Raw genomic sequence first — 23,471 nt, forward strand, 5'->3', positions numbered from 1 at the left:
ATAAAGTTTTCTTTATCATGGAAAAGAGGAAAAATAATTTCTTTCTCTAGTAATGGGAACCAAATACATATCGAGTGTAAACTCTACCTTGATCTAGTATGTGTTTTATTTACCAAGCTTTTGTTTTAAATAGTCAAGTCAGGAAAAAAGTCTACACTATTAATATACTGTTATTATAATTCTACTCTTATGAATAACAGTATAATAATCCCTTTTTGGCAAAATCATTAACTCATTTTCTAAAATTTTTAAACGTTGTAAATTCTGGAACAAATTTCTACATTTGATAGTCATTTTTCATATATGAACTCTTTTTCTACCTATCTTTTATTATCAACTGTCGTATTTGTGATGTTCTTTCTCCTCCCACACAGAATATAGCCTTTGATTTCAATTCTGCTACAATGAAGAATTCCTCTGTTAGAACTAAAGAACAAAAGACAGAAAGCAAAAAGTACTTTAGACTCTACAGACCAGTGTAAAGTATAGCTATAAAATTTTTAAATCCTGAATAAATTAACAAGCTTGGGTAATTTTTTTGTTAGTATCAAACTACTAGCTGGGAAGAGTTTAAAAATGTTCTGAACTCTTCCTTTTATATCACTGATTCCCAAAGAATTTTAAGCTAATAAAAAGTAATGCAAATTCTTAAAAAGAGACTCTTACCATCCTTTCTTCCTGCTTTTTTTTTTGGTCTCTTAAGGGTTATTTATCTTTCCTTTTCCTAGGAGAATATACTAGGAGACTCTTTGAGATCTTTTATTGCTTGATTTTGGTGCTATGAAGAACATAAATAGTTCCTTTAAAAGTTTTGGCTTATTTATAATAAAATGTGTAGTTGGCAGGAAACAGGTTCTTTTGAGAAAAACTTGAAATACACATGCATTTAAATTTTATTTGGATTAGCACTGTAATATTCCCTAAAAGCCTTAATTCCTGGAAATATTTTTGCCAACTAATATTCTTCCAAGATCCATCAGAAAGGACCTTGAAGTAAAATTTTGCCTTCAAAGTTTTGTTGGTGAGTGTTCCACAAAGTCCTTTGTTATAACATAATAGAGCTATGTTTAGAAGTGAACAGCCTTCAGCTTTAACTTGGGAAGTTAAAACATTTCTGAAACACATGCAAAGTCACCTACTAAACGCTCAAGAATCATTATTCTAAAGGAATTTTGTAACTGCATGTTGGAAGTGAATGCACTGCAGAAATACTAGTGTATGCCTTACTTTTCCAGATGGGTGAAAGGCTACATCAACCAAATCTGTTGGTGTACTGATTTGGGTGACAGTAACATGGTTGCCAGCTGCTCTTTCTGAGCCATAATCTTGCTTGTCAGAACACATGTATACTAGGGCCTTGTAATAATTTTCATGAGCTTGGTGGTTTGCTTTTTCTTAGGTTACCAGTGAATCATAGATACTGCCACTGGAGGAACTCTTTCCAGAAATTTCCTTAAAAACATGCTCTACTTAAATATACAGCCAACGGAAATTAGGGCTTAAAGAAAAGACAAGATGTAACAATTGTGAGAGTTCAGGTCACATACTGAAATAAGCACTAAGCTGAAAAGAAGATTGAAAACCAGTTATGTTTCTGATTGTGGAACAGCAGCCTTCTGATCACTCCAGGCTTTTGTTTCTTTATGATATAAGGGAATTAAACAATGTGGTTTGCAAGGCCCCTTCCAGCTCAGCATTTAGATTCTAAAATAATTTAGGGAGAGGTATTTAGGGTCAGAAGTATTAACAGCATATTAAATGACATAGTATATAGTATGCATACTTGTATAGTATAGTGCTTTACGCTTTTCAGAGTTTTTCTTTATGCCTTTCAGAGCTTCCAACATGACACACCACATAAATCTCACATTGACTTTGTGAAATAGGACAAGTGATAAATTTCCAACTAAAGATGAAAAACGGGGGCCCACAGTGCTTCTGAGGGATGTTTGAAGGTTATATGGCAAGTTAGTTATATTAACTCTGCAAATTCAAGAAAACCAAAGTATAAATTAATTAAAACCTTATTAGCATGTGTTCAACCACCTTCGGTTCCAAGGTCTGTGTGTGAATTTTAAAAGTATTTATCATAGTTTTGTATCATCTTCACATTCCCACATCATGTCGATTCTAAGTAAAGAAAGTTCTCAGGTAATGCTTGGGCCAAACAAACAGGAAATAAGTTCTGGTTTTTTAGAGCTTTTCAGGTATTTAAAATTTTTTAAGCCCTAACTCTTGTCTTCAGATGATATTCTTTCTTTTTGTAATACACAGGAGAGAGCAGTGGAAAGAACAAGGGCTTAACTTATTTTGAATCAAGCAACTTACTAGCTTTTTTACTTTGGGCAACTTACCAAACTTCTCTGGATCCTTGATTACCTAATATCTAAAATAGGATATTTCTAAGGATTGAATGAAATACACATAAAGCCTTAGTTTTCTTCCAGTCTTTGAATCAATTACCCCTAAGGGATGTAAAAAGCAATTTTTAATTGTATCTTCTTTCCTTTCCTCCTCTGTTTATCCCATATTTAATTAGTGATTGTAGTAAGGTATGGTTGGGGGTGACATCAGTGAATCTCCTCTTCTTCATATTTTCCTTTTAAGAGGGTTAGTTATTAATCATTTGGCCTTTATTTATATCATTTAGACGATGTGTCAGTAGATTTGGGGGATATTTTTAAGCTGACATAAGTGTCATTGTTCCTGCCTTCCTGTGTTTTATTTTCCCCTTCACAGAGGATCTTCAAATGCTTCCTTAAAGGAAGAAGAATATAAGGAGCCTCTGTTCTACCGTCCTGGAGATCATTACCCCTTATCTGATGGCGATTGGTCCCCTTTGGACAAGTAAGTGTTTTTGAAATTTCTCAGTTTCTTAAAGGAAAAATATATTAAATAGCTTTTTGATTATTGGGCAATAATGATACTTCCGATTTCTCATACAGTAGAGGCACTGAATGTGTATTTTTAACATGAATATGGACCTTTTCTCTCAATTATTTTGTCCCTAAACTTGATCTTACTCTCACTGTGTTGGTTGGTCACTGACTGTACATCTATATAATCAGCATAGCATTTGACTCCTTTACCATTCTTAAGTTCTAATCTTTTAGTGTCAACTATTAAATGTAACTGGATAGTACTGTGAAGAAATGTGCCAACTTTGTTCTATGTTTTTCTTATGTATTAGTTATGTTAATTCATCTTTCCGTGCATTTTTCTCTACTATAAAATTACCTTTCTAAATGATTTCTTGTGAAAATCAAGTGGGATAATGCATATAAAGTATTTATGGAGGAGCCAGCAAGTCCACAGTAGGTACTAGTTGGTGTTATTTTTATTATTATTAAACTCAACAGAAGAAATAATTGACATTGCCTTTAATAGACTCTTTATATCTTCAGGGTAAAGTTGATATATTCAAACTTCTATTTCTTTTCATCCGTCAAGCTCAGCAAGACCGAAGTTCCTGACTTTAAAGTCATCATGTTTCTTTGTACTGTGTTTGCAGCCCCTATTCCTCAGCAGCGTGTCCTAAGAGCGATTCAGAGCTGGAGGTAAAACCCACTGACAGCCTGCTCAGATCCGAGTCCCACATGGAGTGGACGTGGGGTGGATTCCCAGAGTCCACCAAGGTACTAGCATTTACTCGCCTCCAGAGTGTGTCCTTCATCCATGAGTAAAGGGGTGATTTCTGAGTGAGCTTGTATGAACATAAATGATGAGAGTTCTCTCATGTGGTCACATAAGTAAATTCAGTTAGCATTTTTCATAGTGTTTGCACTGTGTTTACAACAGAAGGAATCCAGCATTTTTTTTGTTTCGATTTAGTAATAATGTTGATTGTTAATTAACATTTTAGTAAGGAAAATTTAAAAGGTACCTAAAGGAAACTAAAATTTCCACACTGAAATTTAAACAGGAAATTGATTGTGGAAGCATTTTTGCCAACTCATAATGAAAGAAGAAAGAATTGGAAAGTTACATTTCTTATTTATTTGTTTGTTTATTGAGAGAGACTGCTTTTATTCTGTGTACGAATTAATCTTTGTTTTATGCTTTTTCTATTTTTTTAATTTACTTTAAATTATAGTTGACATACAGTATTATATTAGTTTCAGGTATACAACATAGTGATTAAATATTTATATTCCTTACAAAGTGACCACCACAATGAAATCTATTAACCATCTGTCACTATACCTAGTTATTACAATATTTATGACACTATACCCTATGCTATACAGTACATCCCTGTGACTTTTTTTTTTTTTTTTTGTAACTGGCAGTTTGTACTTTTTAATTCCCTTCCCCTTTTCCACCTAATCTCCCAACTGCGTCCCTCTGGCAACCCTCAGTTTGTTCTCTGTATCTATGAGTTTGTTACTATTTAATTTTGTTTGCTCATTTGTTTGGCTTTTTCAATTTCACATATAAGTGAAATCATACGGTATTTGTTTTTTTCTGTGTCTCTTAGAAGAGAAAATGTTTAGACACTATAGTTTTTTAAAAAAAATACACATTTTGTGGTACAACCAGGATGGCACAGTAGGTAAACACTGTACTTACCTTCTCTCACAACCACATCAAAATTACAAGTAATCTGCAAAACACCATTATTGAGAATCATCAAAAATCAAGCTGAACTGAAGCCTTTCAACTAAGGACGTGCAGAAGAAGCTCCAGACTGATAGGAAGGACAGAGACGTGGAATGGGCTGGTCCCACACCTGCGTGTGACCATTAAATATCAGGAGGGATATTTCGGCTGTGGGGGTCCCCCTCCGCCCCCAGAGGAGCGAGAGATCCCAGCCCAGGGTTCCAGTGCCAGGGAGAGAGGTCCCCATAATTCCTGATTGTGAAAACCAGTGAAGATTGTGACTGAGTGAGACAGAGGGAGGCTGCATTCCCAGGCGCTCCTCTTAAAGGGACTGAGCACGGACTTACCCACCAACAGAATCACTTGCTCTGAGCTCCAGCGCTGGGACAACAGCTGGAAAGGTGGCAGGGACTATGGTGGGGAATTTAATTGTTTGGCTTGGGACAGGGGCAGGAGAGGCGGCTTTATCCTGGATGGGGGAGCTGGTGGAGGCCATTGTTTCTTTGCTGAGCCCTCCCCCTTCCCCACATGCGAACACAGGCAGCCACCATTTCTGAGTCTCCACCATTCGTTTTGCCACACCCTAGTGATTTGAGACCCGGCCCCGTCCAACTTTCAAGCACACCCAGGCCGTTTTCAGTGGCTTTTTCGTGCAGGCTGCCTGTCTTGGCTCAAGCTACAGACTTGCCTAGGGTCTCTCAAAAGGTTCACGGAACCCAGGCAAGCAGCATCTGACCTAAGTGTGTCCTGTACCTTTGGCTGAGCAGCCCTAAGCCAGCACTAGCAGCAACCAGTCTTGGTTCGCAGCTTGGTCTCTCAAGGCTCTTCCAAGCACAACACTGGTGGCAGCCATCTGTGGATTCCTTTGTGGCTCCTTCCGGGTGGGGCATGGGCTGTGGCTGAACTTGACCTACAATGGATCCCCTCCAACGTGGTCTTGTTGCTGGTGCCCCCACTGGCCAGCTTCAAAGTGAGCTGGAGCATTACCCAGTTGCTTCCAGGCACGACACACTCAAGGGACAGATTGGACAGGCACCAGAGTCCTCCCGAGGCACATCTTGCTCTGTAGGATCAGCCCCTGCACAACTCTTCCACTGTAGTCAAGGCCAGTTCTCACAGCCAGTAAGCGCAGGGATCAGTCCCTCCTATCGATGTGCAATTATCAACCAAAGCTCAACTACAAGAGGAGGGTACACACCACCCACACAAGGGACGCACCTGGAGTGTGTAGCTCAGGTGACCAGAAAGACAGCGCCACTGAACCCACAACACACCTATTACATAAGGCCACTCTACTAAGATCGGAAGACAACAGCAGACTTACTTAATACATAGAAACAAACACACGGAGGCAGGCAAAATGGGGAGACAAAGAAACGTGTCCCAAATAAAAGAACAGAACAAAGCTCCAGAAAAAGAATCAAGCGAAATGGAGATAAACAATCTATCAAGACAGAGTTCTAAACACTGGTTATAAGAATGCTCAATGATCTCAGGGGGCACTTCAACAGAGAGATAGGAAGCATAAAAATGGAGATGGAAACCATGAAAAAGAACCAGTCAAAAATAAGGATACAATAACGGAAATGAAGAACATATTACAGGGAATCAAATCAACAGTAAATTAGATGAGGCAGAGGACCCAACCAGCAATTTAGAAGATGAAATAGCAGAAAACACCCAACCAGAATAGCAAAAAGAAAAAAGAATCCAAAAAATTAAGGAGAGGTTAGGGGGCCTCTGGCACATCAAGCATACCAACATTTGCATTATAGAGGTACCAGAAGGAGAAGAGAGACAGCAAGGAATTGAAGACCTGTTTGAAGAAATAATGACAGAAAACTTCCCTAACCTGGTAAAGGAAATAGACATACAAGCCCAGGAAGCACAGAGAGTCCCAAAAACAAACCCAAAGAGGCCCACACCAAGACACATCATAATTAAAATGCCAAAGGTTAAAGGCAAAGAAAGAATCTTAAAAGCAGTTTGTTACCTACAAGGAAGACTCCATAAGACTGGTAGCTGATTTCACAACAGAAATTTGCCAAGAATGGAGTGGCAGGAAGTATTCCAAGTGATGAAAAGCAATGACATACAACCAAGATCACTCTACCCAGCAAGGCTGTCGTTTAGAATTAAAGGACAGATTAGGAGCTTCCCTGATAAGAAAAAACTAAAGGAGTTCATCACCACCAAACCAGTATTACGAGGAATCTTAGAAGGACTTCTTTAAGATGGGAGGGGGTATAAGGATGGGTGAAAGGGGAAGAGATTAAGAAGTACAAATTGTTGTTGACACAGTAGTCATGGGGATGTAGGGTATATATAGCATAATATTGTAATAACTAGGTATGGTGCCAGATAGGTACTAGTTCTGTCAAGGTGATAGATGGGAATGGGGTTGGGGGCAGAGTGAAAAAGGTGAAGGCATTAAGAAATACAAATTGATAGTTAATACAGTATGGGGAATATAATCAACAAAGTTGTAAAGATCATGTAAGGTACCAGATGGGCATGGGATTTATCAGGGGGATCACTTCATAAACTGTAGATGCCTCACCAATGTGCTATACACCTGAAGCGGAAATAGAATAGTACTGAATGTCAACTATAAATATATAGGTACAGCGTCACGGGATGTGGAGTACAACATAGGGAAGCTAGTCAGTGGTTGTAACAGATGTATAAGATGTCAGAGGGATAGTTGCGTGGGGCATGGGTTATCACTTTATGAGGGGTTTAAATGTATATTACATTGCTTTGTACACCTGAAACTAATAAAAATAATAAAAAATAAAATACACATTTTGCTTATACGTTTAATTGCATTGAGACGTGACTACCCACTTTTAATTTATTTCTTTTTTAATTGAGGTAACATTGGTTTATAACATAAATTTCAGGTGTACAACAGTGTAATTCAGCATTTTACATTGTTTTAATAGAGCCTGCAGGTAGTCCAAGCAGGGCTACAATTTCATGTAGCACTCCAGTTTTCTCCCTCAAAATGAATATTCTATCATGATCTAAATAAAATGCAATTATTTTTCCCACTTTTTAATTATGAAATATTTTGTACATATAAAACATTGTGTTTACTGAATGTATTGCTTTAAATAAAATGAACACATTTACCTGCATCCAGCTTAAGAAATAAATTATATAAACACCTTTGAAAGTTTTAATTTTTAAACAATTCAACTTTTTTAGGTCAGCAAAAGAGAGAGATCTGAACATCCTAGGATAGCAACAATTACACCATCAGAAAATACCCATTTTCGGGTAATTCCCAATGAGGACAACCTCATAGGTGAAGCTGAGAAGGATGCTTCCATGGGAGAAATGGTCTGTACCATAGTGAAACCCAAACCCAGAGCCCTGTGTAAGCAGATGAGCGATGCAACTTCCACTGCAGAACTTCTGGAGCCTCCCCTTGAGCCTCAGGTTTCATCTATGTTAGATGCAGACCACCTTCCTAACCCGCCATTAGTGGAGGTTCCCTCTGAATCAAAACCAGCAGCTAAAGTTGACTCACCATCAAAGAAAAAAGGTAATCATTTGTTTAATTTGACATCAGGTACTCTAAACTAGATAGTAAATATTTCAGTATTTCAGATAATATGTGATGGCTACTTTTATGTTTATTTATGACATTTCAACTTGAAATATTCCAAAAGTAAGAGCATGCTCTGCATAACCATAATATCAGTGTCATGTGGAGGCATCCATATTCATATTTTCGTAAATGTACCAAGGATAGCTTTTTAGCTGTTTTTTTGTTTTGTTTTGTTTTGGGTTTTTTTTTTTCCCAAAAAAAAACTCATCAAAGTTTACATGTTGCATTTGGTTTTTATGTTTAGTCTTTTTATTTAGAACAGCCCCATTCATAAACATACTGCTACACCTGTTTCCACCTGTATGACCATGATATTGACCTTTTGAAGAGGCCCTCCAATTGTCTGGTATACTTTCTTACATTCTGGATGTATCTGATTATTTTTCTCAAGATATCATCCTCATGTCTCCTTCAACTAAAAGTTAGCTCTGTCCAATAGTAATACAATGTGAGCCACATATATAATTTTGTCTTTTCACATTAAAAAAGTAAAAATAAACAAGTGAAATTAAGTTTAATAATATATTCTATCTAAGCCAGTAAATCTAAACTATTGTAATTTTAACATGTAATCAATATAAAAACTATTGAGATTCTATATTTTTATATTAAGTTTTGGAAATCTAGTGTGTTTTACACTTTTTTTAACACATTTTACATGCCTCGCATCAGACTAACACAGTTCAATTTCTCAATAGCCACGTGTGGTTGGTGATTATTATAGTGGGCAGTGCAGACCTGGAGGCTTAATTAGATTTGCGTTACATGTTTTTTTAATTTTTGAGTTAAAAACTACTTTATGGGATATATTTGGTACTTCAGTATTGCATCTCACAATGCCTCACTATTAGTGATGCTAAATGTGATCAACTTGTTTAAGTATTGTCTGCCAGATCTATCCATTGTATAGGATATTTGTCCTTTTGCAATTATAAGGTAATACTTTGGCACCATGTGAATATCCTATTCTCAAGAGCCTTTCCCTCATGCTTTTAGAATAATGGCTCCTTTCTTGCTGTTGGTGATTTCATCAAGTTTGGTCATGCTTGTTTGTACTATAAACATAAAAAACTTTATCAAATATAAATGATTTAGCGGCTGTTCATGTAACAGCAAATGAAAGACTGAGTAAATTAGCATATGTTTATTGAGCAACTGTTAAGTGTGTAACACTCAATTTCACTTCCATTGGCATGAATGATTGAGAACCCTCACAAGTAAAAAGGTTTTTTGACATTTTAAAAAATAAAGACCAGTTCAAATTATGGTTGCTTTTGTTGTTTGTAAACCTCTGTTTTCTTGCAGTTGTAAATGAAGAATAACTAAGCTCTTATCTCTGATGTGTTTTTCTTATAAAAATAGGTGTGCATAAGAGAAGCCAGCACCTGGGACCTGATGACATTTACCTTGATGACTTAAATGCTCTAGAACCTGAAGTTGCAGCTCTCTATTTCCCTAAAAGGTAGTGTATTCCTTGTATATTGACGGCTGAACAGCTCTGAAATATTCTAGCTATTTCTAGAGCAAAATATTTTGTCTGAGTAAAAGGAGCAAGGTGATGATGTCCTTTAGCTAAGTTAGATGATGGCTTCAGATTTGGAAAATTCAGAAATTGTACATGTGTTGTTTTGACTGTAGTGATATGAAACTAATGATTTTCTTATTTATGAAGAAAGTTTTAACGCGATGAGAAGAGATACACCAGTTAAACGTACAGAAGGGTAAACCAGTGGACATGACTTCAGATTAGCACTTACTGTAGTCATTAATGCAAGCTTAGCACACTTAGGAAAATTTATTAGCATTTGTATTTTAAAGATAATTTTATCTTTATTCAAAAATATTCTACAAATAGTGCCTTCACTTCCTTGGTGAGTCTGAGCTCCCAGGTTTTTTATGAACTCAAACCTGGGTCTGGTGAGGCACCATTCCAGCTGGCCTGTGCACCCCGCATTCCCTGGGCTCTCATCTCTTGTATTTCTCCCTACTTCTCTCTCCAAGTTTTCCTCCTGCATAACTCTAAAACCTCAAGAATGATATTATTTTCCCAAGTTCATTTCTTTTTTTTAGGGAAATTCCATTATAATATACTCTATGATTACAAAAAGCAATTTACTTTTCCCCATGGAAAGTATGGCTTGAATGTACTGAACCACAAGCACATATAATTAAACACTTTTAAATAAATTATTGGAAAATATGTCATTAAGTTTTTATTTAAAACAGAAAGATGGGATTGATATGAAGATATTTAATATTTTTACAGATATTCTTGAAAGGTCCTTAAAACTCCTTCCTAATAGCGCTCTAAGTTTGTCTCGAATGTTTACTTTATTTGAAGTAATAGTTGGGTTTTTAAAGTGTGAAAACTGAAACTGCTCCGTTTTGTCTTTCAATAAGAAAGCTAAAATATAAGCTGTCTCAGAATTATCACTTTCTTTCAGATTTCCCAATCCTTAATCATTTATTTAACATTGGGATTCCTAAGATAGATTTCTTAGTTTTCCTTTTGAAAACTGGAGAAAATGACAAATGCGCTGGGCCCTGACTGTGCTCTTTTATAATTCCACTGTTTGGGATCGTTGCCATTCACCAAGTAAGCTTTTTACCTCATGAAGGAATTATTTCTTGAGACATTTTATAAGTACTTAAAGGTAGTGAGACTATTATAATGCTTACAAGCATGTGTTTTGTTATGGTCATGTTCATTGTTATCATGACTAAATATCCAGTGTTTATATTTATAGCTAAACTTTAAATAACATCACCCTTGTGGATTTAGCAACATGTTGAGTCAGATGGCATCCTCCCTATATTTAGTGGTTGCATTGGTTAGAGTCACACTAACTGCTCTAACTGATAAAACTCAAAACCTCAGTGGCTTATCACAATAGAAGTTTATTTCTTGCTGGTGTGATGATACAGGTGACCCTTGAACAGTGCTGGGGTTGGGTGTGCCAGCACCCTGTGCAGTTGAAAATACACATATAATGTTTGACTCCCCAAAAACTTAACTACAGTCATCCTTCCACAGGGGATTGGTTCCAGATGCCCCCTCTCTCTGCGGATACCAAAAGTCACAGATGCTCAAGTTCCTTATATAAAATGGCACAGAATATGCATATAGTCAGCCTTCTGCATCTCCAGAAAATACTGTTTTCAATCTGCAGTTGATTGAATCCACAAAACCCAGGAATAGAGAGGGCTGATTATATGTTTATTGGAAAGAATCCACGTATAAATGGATTTGCACAGTTCAAATCCGTATTCAAGGGTCAGCAATATTCCAGTGCCAGTGTTTGGTAGGAGGCCTTGCACACAGGGATTCAGGAGCACCAGCTCCTTCCACCATGTTCCATCATCCCCTCAGGGCCTCAATAGGAAAAGGAGAGAGAGTCACACGGGAGTTTTCAGGGGCCAGTCTTGGGAGGTGCACAGCACACCCTCTGTGTCCGCATCAACAACTCAATCATCTGGTCATGTGTCCACACCTAACTGTAACTGTAACTTGCCCAGGATAAAGAGGAGCTGGTGTTTGTGAATACATAATGGCCTTTGGTTTGTGTTTTACCCAGGGGGTGGGCCTTGCCCCTCACCCTAGCACAATGACAGGCTTTGCTGCTTTACACTGGCTTTGACTTTTTTACCATTTCCAGTGGAGACCATTCTGAGTTAATCTCGATACTGTAATATGACTGTGCATTGCTATTAAGAGAACATATCCAAAAACCTAAATCTTTTTGTTGGTTTAAATGCAAAACAATCGCTTTTGAAACTGTGCTAGTTATGACATAGCTGTATTCTGCTGCCACCTGTTGTTCAAATTTGAGATTTTATTTCTAAAGATCAAATAACTACACTGGATTGCATACATTGATCGTATACATTTAAAATATTGGCTTTCTGAATAAATAAAAGAATTTGAAAATTCTAAAACAGTACCTCAATGTGACATTATCCAATCAAAGAGTGTAGAGCAGTAAACATTCATGGCTAAGAAACTTGAGCTGCCATTTCTTTGTTCTTTTTCTCTCAGATTTATGCTCCGTTACAAAGAGTTTCTCTTAGGATCACCTTCTAAAACCTGGCTTCTGTGTCTTATCATCTAGAAAAATGAAAGTATTGAATAGCCTCATATTTATTTTTGGCCTTCACGCTAATGTAAGAACAGTGTATTTCACAGTACATTGCTTTTCATGGTGGGTTAGCCCCCTGAGAATTTTCTCTTCATTTCTTTGTTCTATTTTGTGGTGTAACAGATGAATTTAGAAAAGCTTTGTTTTTAAAAATAATATAACCTTGAACTACAGTAATTTTCTACAGGATGTATATAGTACACAGCTTTTTCTAGGAAGTTAGGATCAAAAGGTTTCCAAACATCAGATTTTTCCTAATTACCCTGTCATTTTCATCATGGAAATGTAAATAAATGCTTAAAATTCTTTGCTCCTTTAATTAAAATCAGAAAAGCTGTAGTTGAAATGTTTGTGTTGTTGTGAATAACTTACAGTAATTTTTTTGTGTGACATACTTATTGTACTTACAGTTGATTCCTCAGTAGTGCTAATAGGTTATTTTTAATGTCACTTATGATATGATTCTAACACTACCAAAGAAAAGCTATGTCTGATTGTAGATCAATCTGTTGCTTTTTAAAGGGGATATGTTACTTGATTTGAGCCATCAGAGAACAATGTAGTAAACGGGGAAAACAGAAAGTTATAATAAAGCAAGTCCTTTTTTCCCTGTTCCCTGCCCACAGTGAATCGGACCCCAGCTCCAGACAGTGGCCTGAGTCTGACACACTCTCTGGCTCCCAGTCCCCACAGTCAGTGGGAAGTGCAGCTGCTGATAGTGGCACCGAGTGCCTCTCAGATTCTGCCATGGACTTGCCCGACGTCACTCTCTCCCTTTGTGGGGGCCTCAGTGAGAATGGAGAAATTTCTAAAGGTATGCTGGGCAGTCATGTTCTGTCTTCATTTGAGAAAGCAGCCTGGTCATCACTTGATTGAAAATCTGCTTGTTTAGCCATTTCAGGGTATTAAGTAAGTCCTTTAGTGATCTCGTGCAGGTAACAGTTGTCTCCCTTGAATGTAAGATTCTTAGCCCCTTGTTTAAGGTACCTCATATGGAGTGACATTGTATATAAATGGCCTGGGTAAGGGAGTGTGCCTTGAAGGCTCTCACTTCACATTAAGAGGCTGAGAGGTGTCAAGCTGCCCTGTTTGCTGAGCAACCAGGGTCAGCTCAAGCTGCATCAGTTTCTCATCTGTCAAGTTGTTGAAATGTCTGTGGGACTGGGGCCCAGCTGCCCTCTTGGAAAGCAGTGGGCCTTAGATACAAGAGTAGGGCTTGAAGTTATTGAAAACTGATTGTTCACTGAGTAAATGGTCTTTTTGGCAAAAAGTAGAAGGGATTACTTTCTGCCTCAGTCTTGTGGGTTGGCCCAGGAGAGTAAAGTTGCTCAAGAGAAAGGAAGGAGCTTAGCAGACATAGTTCAGACATCTTTGGCATGGATTGAGCCACCCGTGTGTGTATCTGTCCCAAGTTCTTTGGCCTTTTTGGTTTTGCCTTTCTTAGTAAACTAAACTCCTCTTAATATTTTCCCAGTTTGGCTGATCATTTTTGATTGATTTTCCTTTAAGGAAAGGTTTTTTTCCATCACCAGCATCATCTTTTGTCTTCTCTCACCCTCAGAGCAACTGAAGGCTTGCACGTGGCAGGCTGGGTGCACTTCTGTGTTTTCCTGAATATTTTTCTTTTTTAGGGTCACAGGGTGCTCATTATTCCTCTTTCTTCTCCATGTCTTAATTCTATTTGTTTCATTTTTTGCAAGAAATTAAGAGTGTATTATGGCCAGTGGTTCCTTCCAGGGACAAAATTAAAAAGGTCACATTCTAATTATTATCTAACCCCCATAAGCCTTCATTTAAAAAAATATAGGGGGTGGGGAATGGAAAGTTTGTAATTTAAATAAACTATAAAATTTACGCTTTAAAAAAATACGGGTAACTAAGGTAGAGTTTGTTATTGGAGGAGGCAGAAATGGCAAGTAAAAATAAATAATATACAAATTACCAGGAGGAACAATCCCAGTGAAAAATTTCTCTTGTTAGCTTGGCTCTTCTAGAATATAGGTTTACGAACAGGGTATAAAAATACATGCATTCTCATTCATTCTGCTAGAACTTCAAATTTTTTTTTTTAACTTTTATTTATTTTAAGTGTGTTTTTCCAGGACCCATCAACTCCAAGTCAAGTAGTTGTTTCAATCTAGTTGTGGAGGGCGCAGCTCACTGGCCCACGTGGGGATCGAACCGGCAACCTTGGTGTTATGAGCACTGCGCTCTAACCAACTGAGCTAACCGGCCGCCCCTGGAATTTATTTCTTGATAAACCCAAAGCCAAATTTTGGTACATATTTGTTTTTTTCTCCAATCAGTTATAAAATGTTTTGTTTTTTCCTACTGTAGCATGCACTTAAAGCTATAAGACCCTCATGACCATTCCTGTTATGCAGTTGCCTGCCAGTAAAGAGTTTCTCCCTTTGATAAGAATGAAACTTAGTTTTCATTATTTATTGAGAGAGAGAGAGAGAGAGAGATCCTTTCTCTCTGGCCACATCTATACAAGATAACCCCCATATAACACGGCACTTCTTTAACACAGTTTCGCTCTAACACAGTTCGAGAATTGGGGAAAACCCTCATACAACACAGCATCTTAGAGCAGAGTTTCACGCTAACATGGTTTGAGAATTAGAAAAATCCCCATACAACATGGAGCATGAAGCATAATAAGAGCTTTTAAGAGCAAAAGATATCTCATTTGAAATTTTTCATTTGAGCGTGGATGTCGTATCAGATTTGACTGCAGAATTTTAAAATTTATTAGAATTTTAAATCCATTTTGTTTGTGGAGGATTAAGTTCAGAGGATGAAGATATCTTGTCAAAAAGAAAACGCCCTCGGTTAATGGTGCTTAGTAGTGATGACGAAGAAAACATTATTTAATACATATTAATATGTTATACTTTTGGTGAAAATTGCTTGAATAAAGGTATTTCTCTTAATTATAAAAATATAATAGTATGTTTTTTAAATTTTTGGAACCTAACCCCCTTTTTTGTATTAGTTCGTCGTTTCGTATAACACAGATTCGCATAACATGTCATTTTTTAGGAACCTAACAACTGTGCTATATGGGGGTTACCTGTAATCTTATTTTCCTAAAAGTCGCTGGCGTATCCCTTTCTCCTGTTTTTTGTTTGTTTGTTTTAACTGGGAAAGGAGTGGTGGAAAAGGGGAAGGATAGAAAAGAAGTGTTCTTTCTTGTCCTGGGGGTTGGGGGAAGTGTCTTAACATTTTGTTTTTGATGGATATTAAAGTCAGATTTTTTTAAAAGGACATTTTATTTTATGCTATAGTCCCTTTAATGCAGAGAGTATTGTGATATTGGGAATTTATGTAATCTCTAACCAAATTGATTGTTATTACTTTACATTGCAGAAAAATTCATGGAGCATATCATTACTTATCATGAATTTGCAGAGAACCCTGGACTTATAGACAATCCTAACCTTGTAATACGGATATACAATCGGTAAATAGTCTTGCTTTTGTAATTCTTAAATACTCGTACAGGGCTTTTTCCAAGTGCTCTTTTTAGCTATTACAGTTTTTCTTGCAATAAAATATGTAATTTCACGTAAAGGACCTAATGGGCAAATCTTTGAAGTGAACGCGAAGCCTCAACTTCATTTTTAAATGAAGCATTAAAATGCTACTCTGTTTTGTGTAGATTTTACTGCTTCTCTGTTCGTAGAAATTTGGCTTGAAACAAAGATTATTCATGTGACAAAAAATTTAGCTAATCTTTTTACTGAAAAGAATAAGGAATTTTATGTTATTTCTACCTCTCCTCTTTTCTTCCTCCCTCCCTCCCTCCCTCCCTCCCTCCCTCCCTCCCTCCCTCCCTCCCTCCCTCCCTTCTTACCCTTTTCTCTCACCCTCTTCTCTCTCTGTGTAATGGTTTTGCACAATTTTTATTTCTTACAGTTACTATAACTGGGCTTTGGCCGCTCCCATGATACTTAGCTTGCAAGTATTCCAGAAGAGTTTGCCTAAGGTGAGATGATCCACCATTTCTTGCCTTTTCAAAAGTATCTACACCATAGAGTACATAGAAAAATCCATATGTGCATATTTCTAAACTGGCTACTCTTTAAATTTTTATTTAATATTATAAAAGATCCAAAGAGTTCTATGTACCCACTCAAATGATCTCATGCCCCAAATCTAGGAAATTAGCTCAGCTGCCACATCTTTGTCATTTTTATCAGTTTCTGATTGTGTACAAAAGTTGAGACATTTTAGTGATTGTTACAGATAGAAAGAATGAAAAAAATTATCTCATTAATATGGAAAGAAGCTGCAAGAAGAGGGTGATGTGGCCACCAGGATCATGACATCACTGATTCTGTCATTGTGGCTAATAAAGCTGTACGTGTAACCTGAAGGTTTGCTTTGACTCTGACCTACAAGAAGCCTAGTTGGGCCTCAACCTAGTTGGGCCTCGTAACTCAGGGAGCCACATTTTCGAAGGGTAGAGAAATGAGAGCAGTTCCCCTGCCATCCCCCCAGGGTGCTGCTCCTATGTAGCCAGACCATTTGGTCTCATAGCACCGATCTGCCATGAAGCCATACTGCCACAGAAGAGGACACTGTCTATCTTCTATAAGTGTTAAAAACTAGAGGAGTTTGGGAGATATGGAGATCGTGGCTCATACTCCATGATAAGGCACCATCCTTCAGGCTAGTAGTGGGAAGTAATCGGGTGCTTTGTGACTGATAGATTGTTAGATTCACTCACGTTCATTGTTTCCAGGCTACGGTGGAGTCCTGGATCAAAGATAAGATGCCAAAGAAATCTGGTCGCTGGTGGTTTTGGCGTAAGAGAGAAAGCATGATCAAACAGGTAACCAACCTAGAGGTATCCTTCCATGAGCTGAAAACAAGTGAATCTTCCATTTATTTAAAAAATAGGACTCTTTCCAAGCACAAAAAAGTCCACTTGAGCTATATATTGCTCTTTTATAATAACAGTCACCATTTTTGAATAGTTGCTATGTCAAGATGCTATGTTAGGTGCTTTACGTACATTACCTCTCACCTTTACTATAGCCCAGCAGTATAAATGTTTGAGTTCCCTTTGTGAGGAAACTGGAACCCAAAGAGGGGAAGTGCCTTGACCGGAGGCACATAACTGGTGAGGGATGGTGATGCGGTTTGACTTTGAGTTCACCTCCAACACTTTCCGTTTTGCTGCATTACCTTCCAGATATAACCAGCGCTCGTTACCCTCCTACACAGGAGGAGGTAGCATCAGTCACTTCTGTTCTGTAGTCCTGGTGTCCCTGCTGTGAACCAAATGAGTGTGGACCAGTTGTATTATATTAGGTGACTTGAAATAGTGCTCTTTTAAAATTTTTACCTCTGGCTTTATAGTGACAGATTTGGTGTAGCAGCATATGACTTCTATTTCAGGTTTCGGTCCTTTGGCTTAAACTAGACAAAGTCTGTTTTCTTGAGCATTTTTAAGTTGTAGCTTCAGAAGGCGGTTTTACCCATTCTTAGAGAGGGCTGCTGGTGAATTTCTGCTTGTCACTAGGGGCAAATATTGCATTCTGCCATTACTGTCCTGCTTTTTTTTTTTTTTTTTAGCTGCCAGAGGCCAAGGAAGGGAAATCTGAGGTGCCATCAACTAGTGACCTGCTATCCAGTGCAAAAGAGCCAGCCAGTGGCAGGTAGGGGCGCCCTGTCCTTCCTCCAGGCTCACAGCACTTGGGCTACCCCTGCTTTGGTCATTGCATTCAAGTTGATTTTGACAGTTTTGTTTAATTCTTAGAAACATTTTTCTCCTATGGACACAATGTGAGTAGTGGCTTGTTGGTGCCACTCAGCTAGCAGGTGATAAAGACATTATCTGCTTAGAGAAGTAAATATACCCATCACTGCCTCCTAAGTACCTTGCTCCCATCCTGGAGTCGTGGACTCGGAGGCCTGTGACATGTAGACCTTTGGGAAGGGGGAATCTTGAGGAGCCCTAAGACGGGCTGTTGTGGTGCTCCTGCGCCCTAGCTTCCTTTCAGGGACAAAAGGGAGATATGAAAGAGAATTCAAAGATTGGGGTGGGTCTGTTTCATTTCTGGGAAGAAATAGCACACTGGCCCTGACAGGAGGTGCCATCATCTACCCCGTTCTTGTTTCTGCCATCTGTGTGTACTTTCCCCAAATTCTTTCTCCTTCTATTCCCTAACTCTTTACCCCCTTCTTTTAAAAGGGGTGTAGAAAATCTTTCTTGATAGTTTTTTAAATCAATATAAGCAATTATTTTCTTTAATTTGTACCTTTTGAAACATACATATCCTCTTCAACATGTAAGTAGACCTAGTAGTATTCACTGATCACAGCAGAAAATGCCCAGTCATAGCCAGAAAGTTATCGCTAGCCAGTCATGAGAGGGAGGAGAAGGGTGGCCTTAGCACTTCATGAAATGAATATCCAGGCATGGAAGCTGCATGTGGGAGAGCAGCAGAGGGAACCCTACCCATCCCTAGAATGGATTTAGGATCTCTTCCTTCTCAATCCTAAATCAAAAGTTCTCATCAACTAAACAGCCTACTTCAGTAACTGGGTTGATTGATGTTGAATAGGACGGCCGAGGATGATTCATCCAGTGATGAGGGGTCACAGGAGCTTGAAGAATCAATCAAAGCAGACCCCGTCCCCATGGAGCCCCCGAGCCACAGCAGCACAACCTCGTATAAGAAGTCTCTTCGCCTCTCCTCGGACCAGATCGTGAGTAGTGTGTTATCTGTGTGGATCTAGTCGGATTATCTTACTAACTGTTTAAGTTGACCTGCTTCCTCTTCTGCCCACCTGAATCCCAAGCCTCACACACACAACACAATGTGTGGTTATGTCAATGTTCCTATAGAGTAGAACAGTGCCCCCACCCCAGAGACCGCCAGGATCACCTGGGGATCTGGGGCCAGCTTTCTCCACCACCCCAGACTTCCCACCTCAGTCTCTGGGAGTGAGCTGAGGAATATGTATTTTTAACCTGTTTCTCCCATGAATCTTACACAGCTAGCCCATCACTGGGCCACCTACTGTCTATTGAGAACCGTAATAATAGAGAAATAATGTTTTCTTATTTAGACACAATTTCCCCTTTTCTGTTTTTTTTTTTTTCATTCCCTGACTTTTCACCTATTTTTAGTGTGAAATGGACTTGCTGTGTCCCAGGGTAGTCTCAGGTATGGAGGAGGAACAGAGAGGTTTTGTGTTTGGGAGAGATCAGAAAAGTCTCATGGAATCCCAAACACTGTTCCAGCGATGGCTCCAGCCCAGCTCACTGAGAGTGAGCCATTTGTGCAGCCCTGGGCCAGGTGTGTGGTAATGTGACAGACACCTACCTGGTTTGTAAACATTGAGACTGTTCCAAAATTTTCAGCTAATTTTCTTTTTTTTTTTCAGTTATGTTAATGTATTTCTTCTCATTCTTTATTCATACACATATTTTTTGGAAATTAGGATCCTTTTTCACATTATATCTTAAGCAATCTCAGTTGACTACATATTATTGGAAAATGTGACTTTTAATAGTTGCGTGTGATTCCGTCAAAGTAATGTATGTACCACTAGTTTTTATAAAAATTCTGCCTCTGTGATTTTCTTTATTCTTCTACTTTTTATAAAAGGCAAAACTAAAGCTTCAAGATGGCCCAAATGATGTCGTGTTTAGTATTACAACCCAGTATCAAGGTACTTGCCGCTGTGCAGGGACCATTTACCTGTGGAACTGGAATGACAAGATCATCATTTCTGATATTGACGGCACAATAACCAAGTAAGCAGGAGTCCGTGGTGAGAGGCAGGGAGAGGAGGAGCAGGTCAGTGTGCACTGGGGCCAGTGGGATCCCCTCAGCAGGCACCCAGCGCTCGGCCAGTGTCAGGAGTGCTTTTTAACTACAGATACTCAGTGTCGTGAGTGCAGCCCACATGGGGTCATGTTATGGATAGAGGAAATTGGTGGAGCCATACTAATGTAACGTCAAAAATAACTTATGGGAAGATTTAGGTATTTGGTCTCCAAATTTTGGCTTTAAAAAAAACTAAAAAGCAGGTGACACTAAGCGGAAGAAAAAAAGGATGCGTAGCAAATTATTTCTGAAAATGAACTGCTGGCTCTCATTTCTGATTCTACTCTCCGAAGCTCCTCGGTGGGTGTATTTGTAAGAGACTGTCTCACTGTTGCACAGGCCATGATGAAATCACCTTTATAGATTGTCTCCACTCACCGACCTACCCCTCCTGCACTCAGTGTTTTTCGGCAGAAAAAGGAAAATACTTGGCTTTATATGCTTGATTCCTAATACCTTTTCCTATTTCTACCCTCTTAGGTCTGATGCTTTGGGACAGATTCTTCCACAGCTGGGTAAAGACTGGACTCATCAGGGTATCGCAAAGCTCTACCATTCTATCAATGAGTAGGTCTCCCATCCCACCTGCTAATGCGCTGTAGTGGACTAGAATTTTGCTTTGATTAAGAACTACAGAAAAAACAGCATGCATCCATCAGTCTGTGGAAATAGTGTGTTCATGATCCAGCTATTCTTGCTCTTCTTGCCCACTCCTTTCCTATAGCCTCACACAAAGAAAAGTAGCAGCCACTATTTATGGAATGTGAGCTGTGTGCCTGGCACACGTTACGTTTAACCTATGTCATCTCATTCTCACAACGCTATGAATTTTAGGCACTACCTATATTTATAGTTATAGCTATAATTGAGTTTTTAGCTGTAATTTAACAAGAGCTGGTTTTCATTTTTGGTTTATTAATTGGGTATTTTTAAATTGGGTATTTCTTTGAGGAGGTAATGCTTGCATGCATGGGGGAAACATTTCATCCATGGGGTCTTCTATGCCAGTGCAACAGAGAAAACAGTGCCATGGCATTTGTGGGACCCTAATATGTATGAGTTAAATTGATTTGAAAAATTACAATGTCTTAAGCTTTAGTTGAAATACCCTAATATGAAAATTATATCAGTTAACCAGGTATAATTTTGCTTCTTGGCTTACAGAATGGTTTGCACTCTGTAAATTGTCTTTATAAATAAGATCCTTAGGTATCTTTCCTTTATAGCAGATAATTTAAAGATAGTTCAAGATTTTTGTCTGTTGTGTAATCTGGCTTTCATAGACTAGATGCTGAAGATACATCAATACTTGCAAATTTAGCATAATCCCTAGCTGCTTATACCTCCATTTTCTCCCATGGTGTTTTCCACGGAAAGGTGAAATCTTTATAATTATATTTTCCTGTTAAATGCAAGAATTTGATTTTCACAGTAAGTGAGAGGATCTTTATTTGGATTTTCTAAAAGAAAAGTGCTTTTTTTCACCTTTAGCCAAAGCACTATGGGCTAAACAGGAAACGTTCTCTTTTAGGAACGGCTACAAGTTTCTGTACTGCTCCGCGCGTGCCATCGGCATGGCCGACATGACCCGTGGCTACCTGCACTGGGTCAATGACAAGGGCACTATCTTGCCTCGAGGCCCTCTGATGTTGTCCCCCAGCAGCTTGTTCTCTGCCTTCCACAGGTACCTCCCCAGTGGGCAGCCCCTCTGAGTGCATGGGGCGTGGGGCTGAATGAACTGTGTGCAAGGATGGGTGTCAGGCTCATTGGAAGGGTTTGTTGGTATCTGTTTCAGAGCTTCTGTGTCTGTCTTAGTTCTTTGGCTCCCCCATAGCATTCTAAATCACGGCTCACCTGGTCTGTGTCAAGCACGGTCAAAGAAAGTCAAGTTCTAGGAGTGGTTGTTTTTCCCCAAACCCCATCACATTTTCTTAGTCATCACATTGACTGACAGAGATGGAGAGAGAAAGATACCAGTTACAAGGATTAAAAATTTGGGGTGGTTATGAGCACTAAAATCTTTCCAGGACCAAACAGCAGGGAAAACTACCACTTTCAATTGGGTGACTGTATTCAACTCTTTTTTTTCCCTAGGGAAGTGATAGAAAAGAAACCAGAGAAATTCAAAATTGAGTGTCTAAACGACATCAAGAATCTGTTTGCCCCATCTAAGCAGCCCTTCTATGCTGCCTTTGGAAACCGTCCGAATGTAAGTGTCTGCTGTGGACTACACATTCTGATGTGGGTAAAATTCAGAGGAATGTACTTTAGAGTATAGCCATGTCATAATTCTCAAATGAATTTTATAGGCAAAATGAATGTCTGTTCTGCTGAATAGGTTTTCACTTTATTCCAAATTAACACAGTAATTTGGGAGGTCCTGCAAGTGGAGATCTGCCTCAGAATTTTGGTGTATAGCAAAGGGCACTTGCTCTGTTTCTGTGGTTTCAATTCCGTTATCTCAGAGGGTTCCAACTCACGTACGTGTTTTTAAGGCCTGTCCTTGGATCCACCCCAGAACCGCGGGGTGAGTGCTCATCCTTCATTAATGCTTCCCCAACCTGCCTCCCCTCAGAAGGTCCCTCAGATTCCAGACATGCAGAAAGGGCTGCTTCCTGGCCCCTGGCAGGCAGTGGGATCCCTTCTGCTCCATTGTTCCTGGTGTCTCCTTGGCACCCACGTTTCCTGATTCCCCGAGCACCTCTGGGTTTGGCTCCGCTCTCACTTTGGGTTTGTCTAAAGCTCACCTTCAGTGGAAAGCTACATAGTGCCGAGTTCTGCATGTTTTCTGTAGACAATCTTCTGTTTGTGCAATACTGGCTCACAAGGAACTGGAGAAGCAGCTCCTAATTTCTTCTCCCTGTAATCACCCTGCTTGATGTTTCCTTCCCCAGGATGTATATGCTTACACACAGGTTGGAGTTCCAGACTGCAGAATATTCACCGTGAACCCCAAGGGTGAATTAATACAAGAAAGGACCAAAGGAAACAAGTCATCGTAAGTGTGTTCCCATTTCCCAGCCTAGCCCCCTGGAGCTGGTGTGACATTGGGGACAGACAGATATTAAGAATCAGGCCTCTCTCAGTATCAGAACAGAAAGCCTTTGGAGGCTTTCCTATTTGGGTGTTTTCTCCTCTATTTATGGGAATACTGATTCTCCTAGACTTTGAAGAGGAAGTCTGTGCCTGGGAAGGGATGGAGACCTGTTTCAGATCCTTCCCATCTGAGGAATCTGAATTACTAGCTTTACAACCAGCAATCTTATGCTC

The 23,471-nt window shown here is 38.9% G+C and overlaps 1 protein-coding gene across 2 annotated transcripts in view; it reads left to right on the top strand.

The window, feature by feature from the left end:
* Positions 1-23,471, top strand: part of LPIN2 (lipin 2) — a 72,597-nt gene that overhangs the window by 42,055 nt on the left and 7,071 nt on the right. For both annotated transcript variants that reach the window (XM_074340263.2, XM_019755761.3), the window contains exons 5-19: positions 2,740-2,847; positions 3,512-3,635; positions 7,810-8,149; positions 9,578-9,677; positions 12,978-13,165; positions 15,724-15,817; positions 16,273-16,342; positions 17,102-17,191; positions 17,938-18,020; positions 18,930-19,074; positions 19,980-20,128; positions 20,682-20,768; positions 21,733-21,885; positions 22,296-22,410; positions 23,096-23,199. In XM_074340263.2, coding sequence (XP_074196364.2) covers positions 2,740-2,847; positions 3,512-3,635; positions 7,810-8,149; positions 9,578-9,677; positions 12,978-13,165; positions 15,724-15,817; positions 16,273-16,342; positions 17,102-17,191; positions 17,938-18,020; positions 18,930-19,074; positions 19,980-20,128; positions 20,682-20,768; positions 21,733-21,885; positions 22,296-22,410; positions 23,096-23,199 — 1,950 coding nt within the window. The remainder of the gene's footprint in view (positions 1-2,739; positions 2,848-3,511; positions 3,636-7,809; positions 8,150-9,577; positions 9,678-12,977; positions 13,166-15,723; positions 15,818-16,272; positions 16,343-17,101; positions 17,192-17,937; positions 18,021-18,929; positions 19,075-19,979; positions 20,129-20,681; positions 20,769-21,732; positions 21,886-22,295; positions 22,411-23,095; positions 23,200-23,471) is intronic.

The sequence above is a fragment of the Rhinolophus sinicus genome, chromosome 4 (assembly GCF_057876585.1).
Source record: "Rhinolophus sinicus isolate RSI-liver-muscle chromosome 4, RSI-T2T, whole genome shotgun sequence".
NCBI lineage: Eukaryota > Metazoa > Chordata > Mammalia > Chiroptera > Rhinolophidae > Rhinolophus > Rhinolophus sinicus.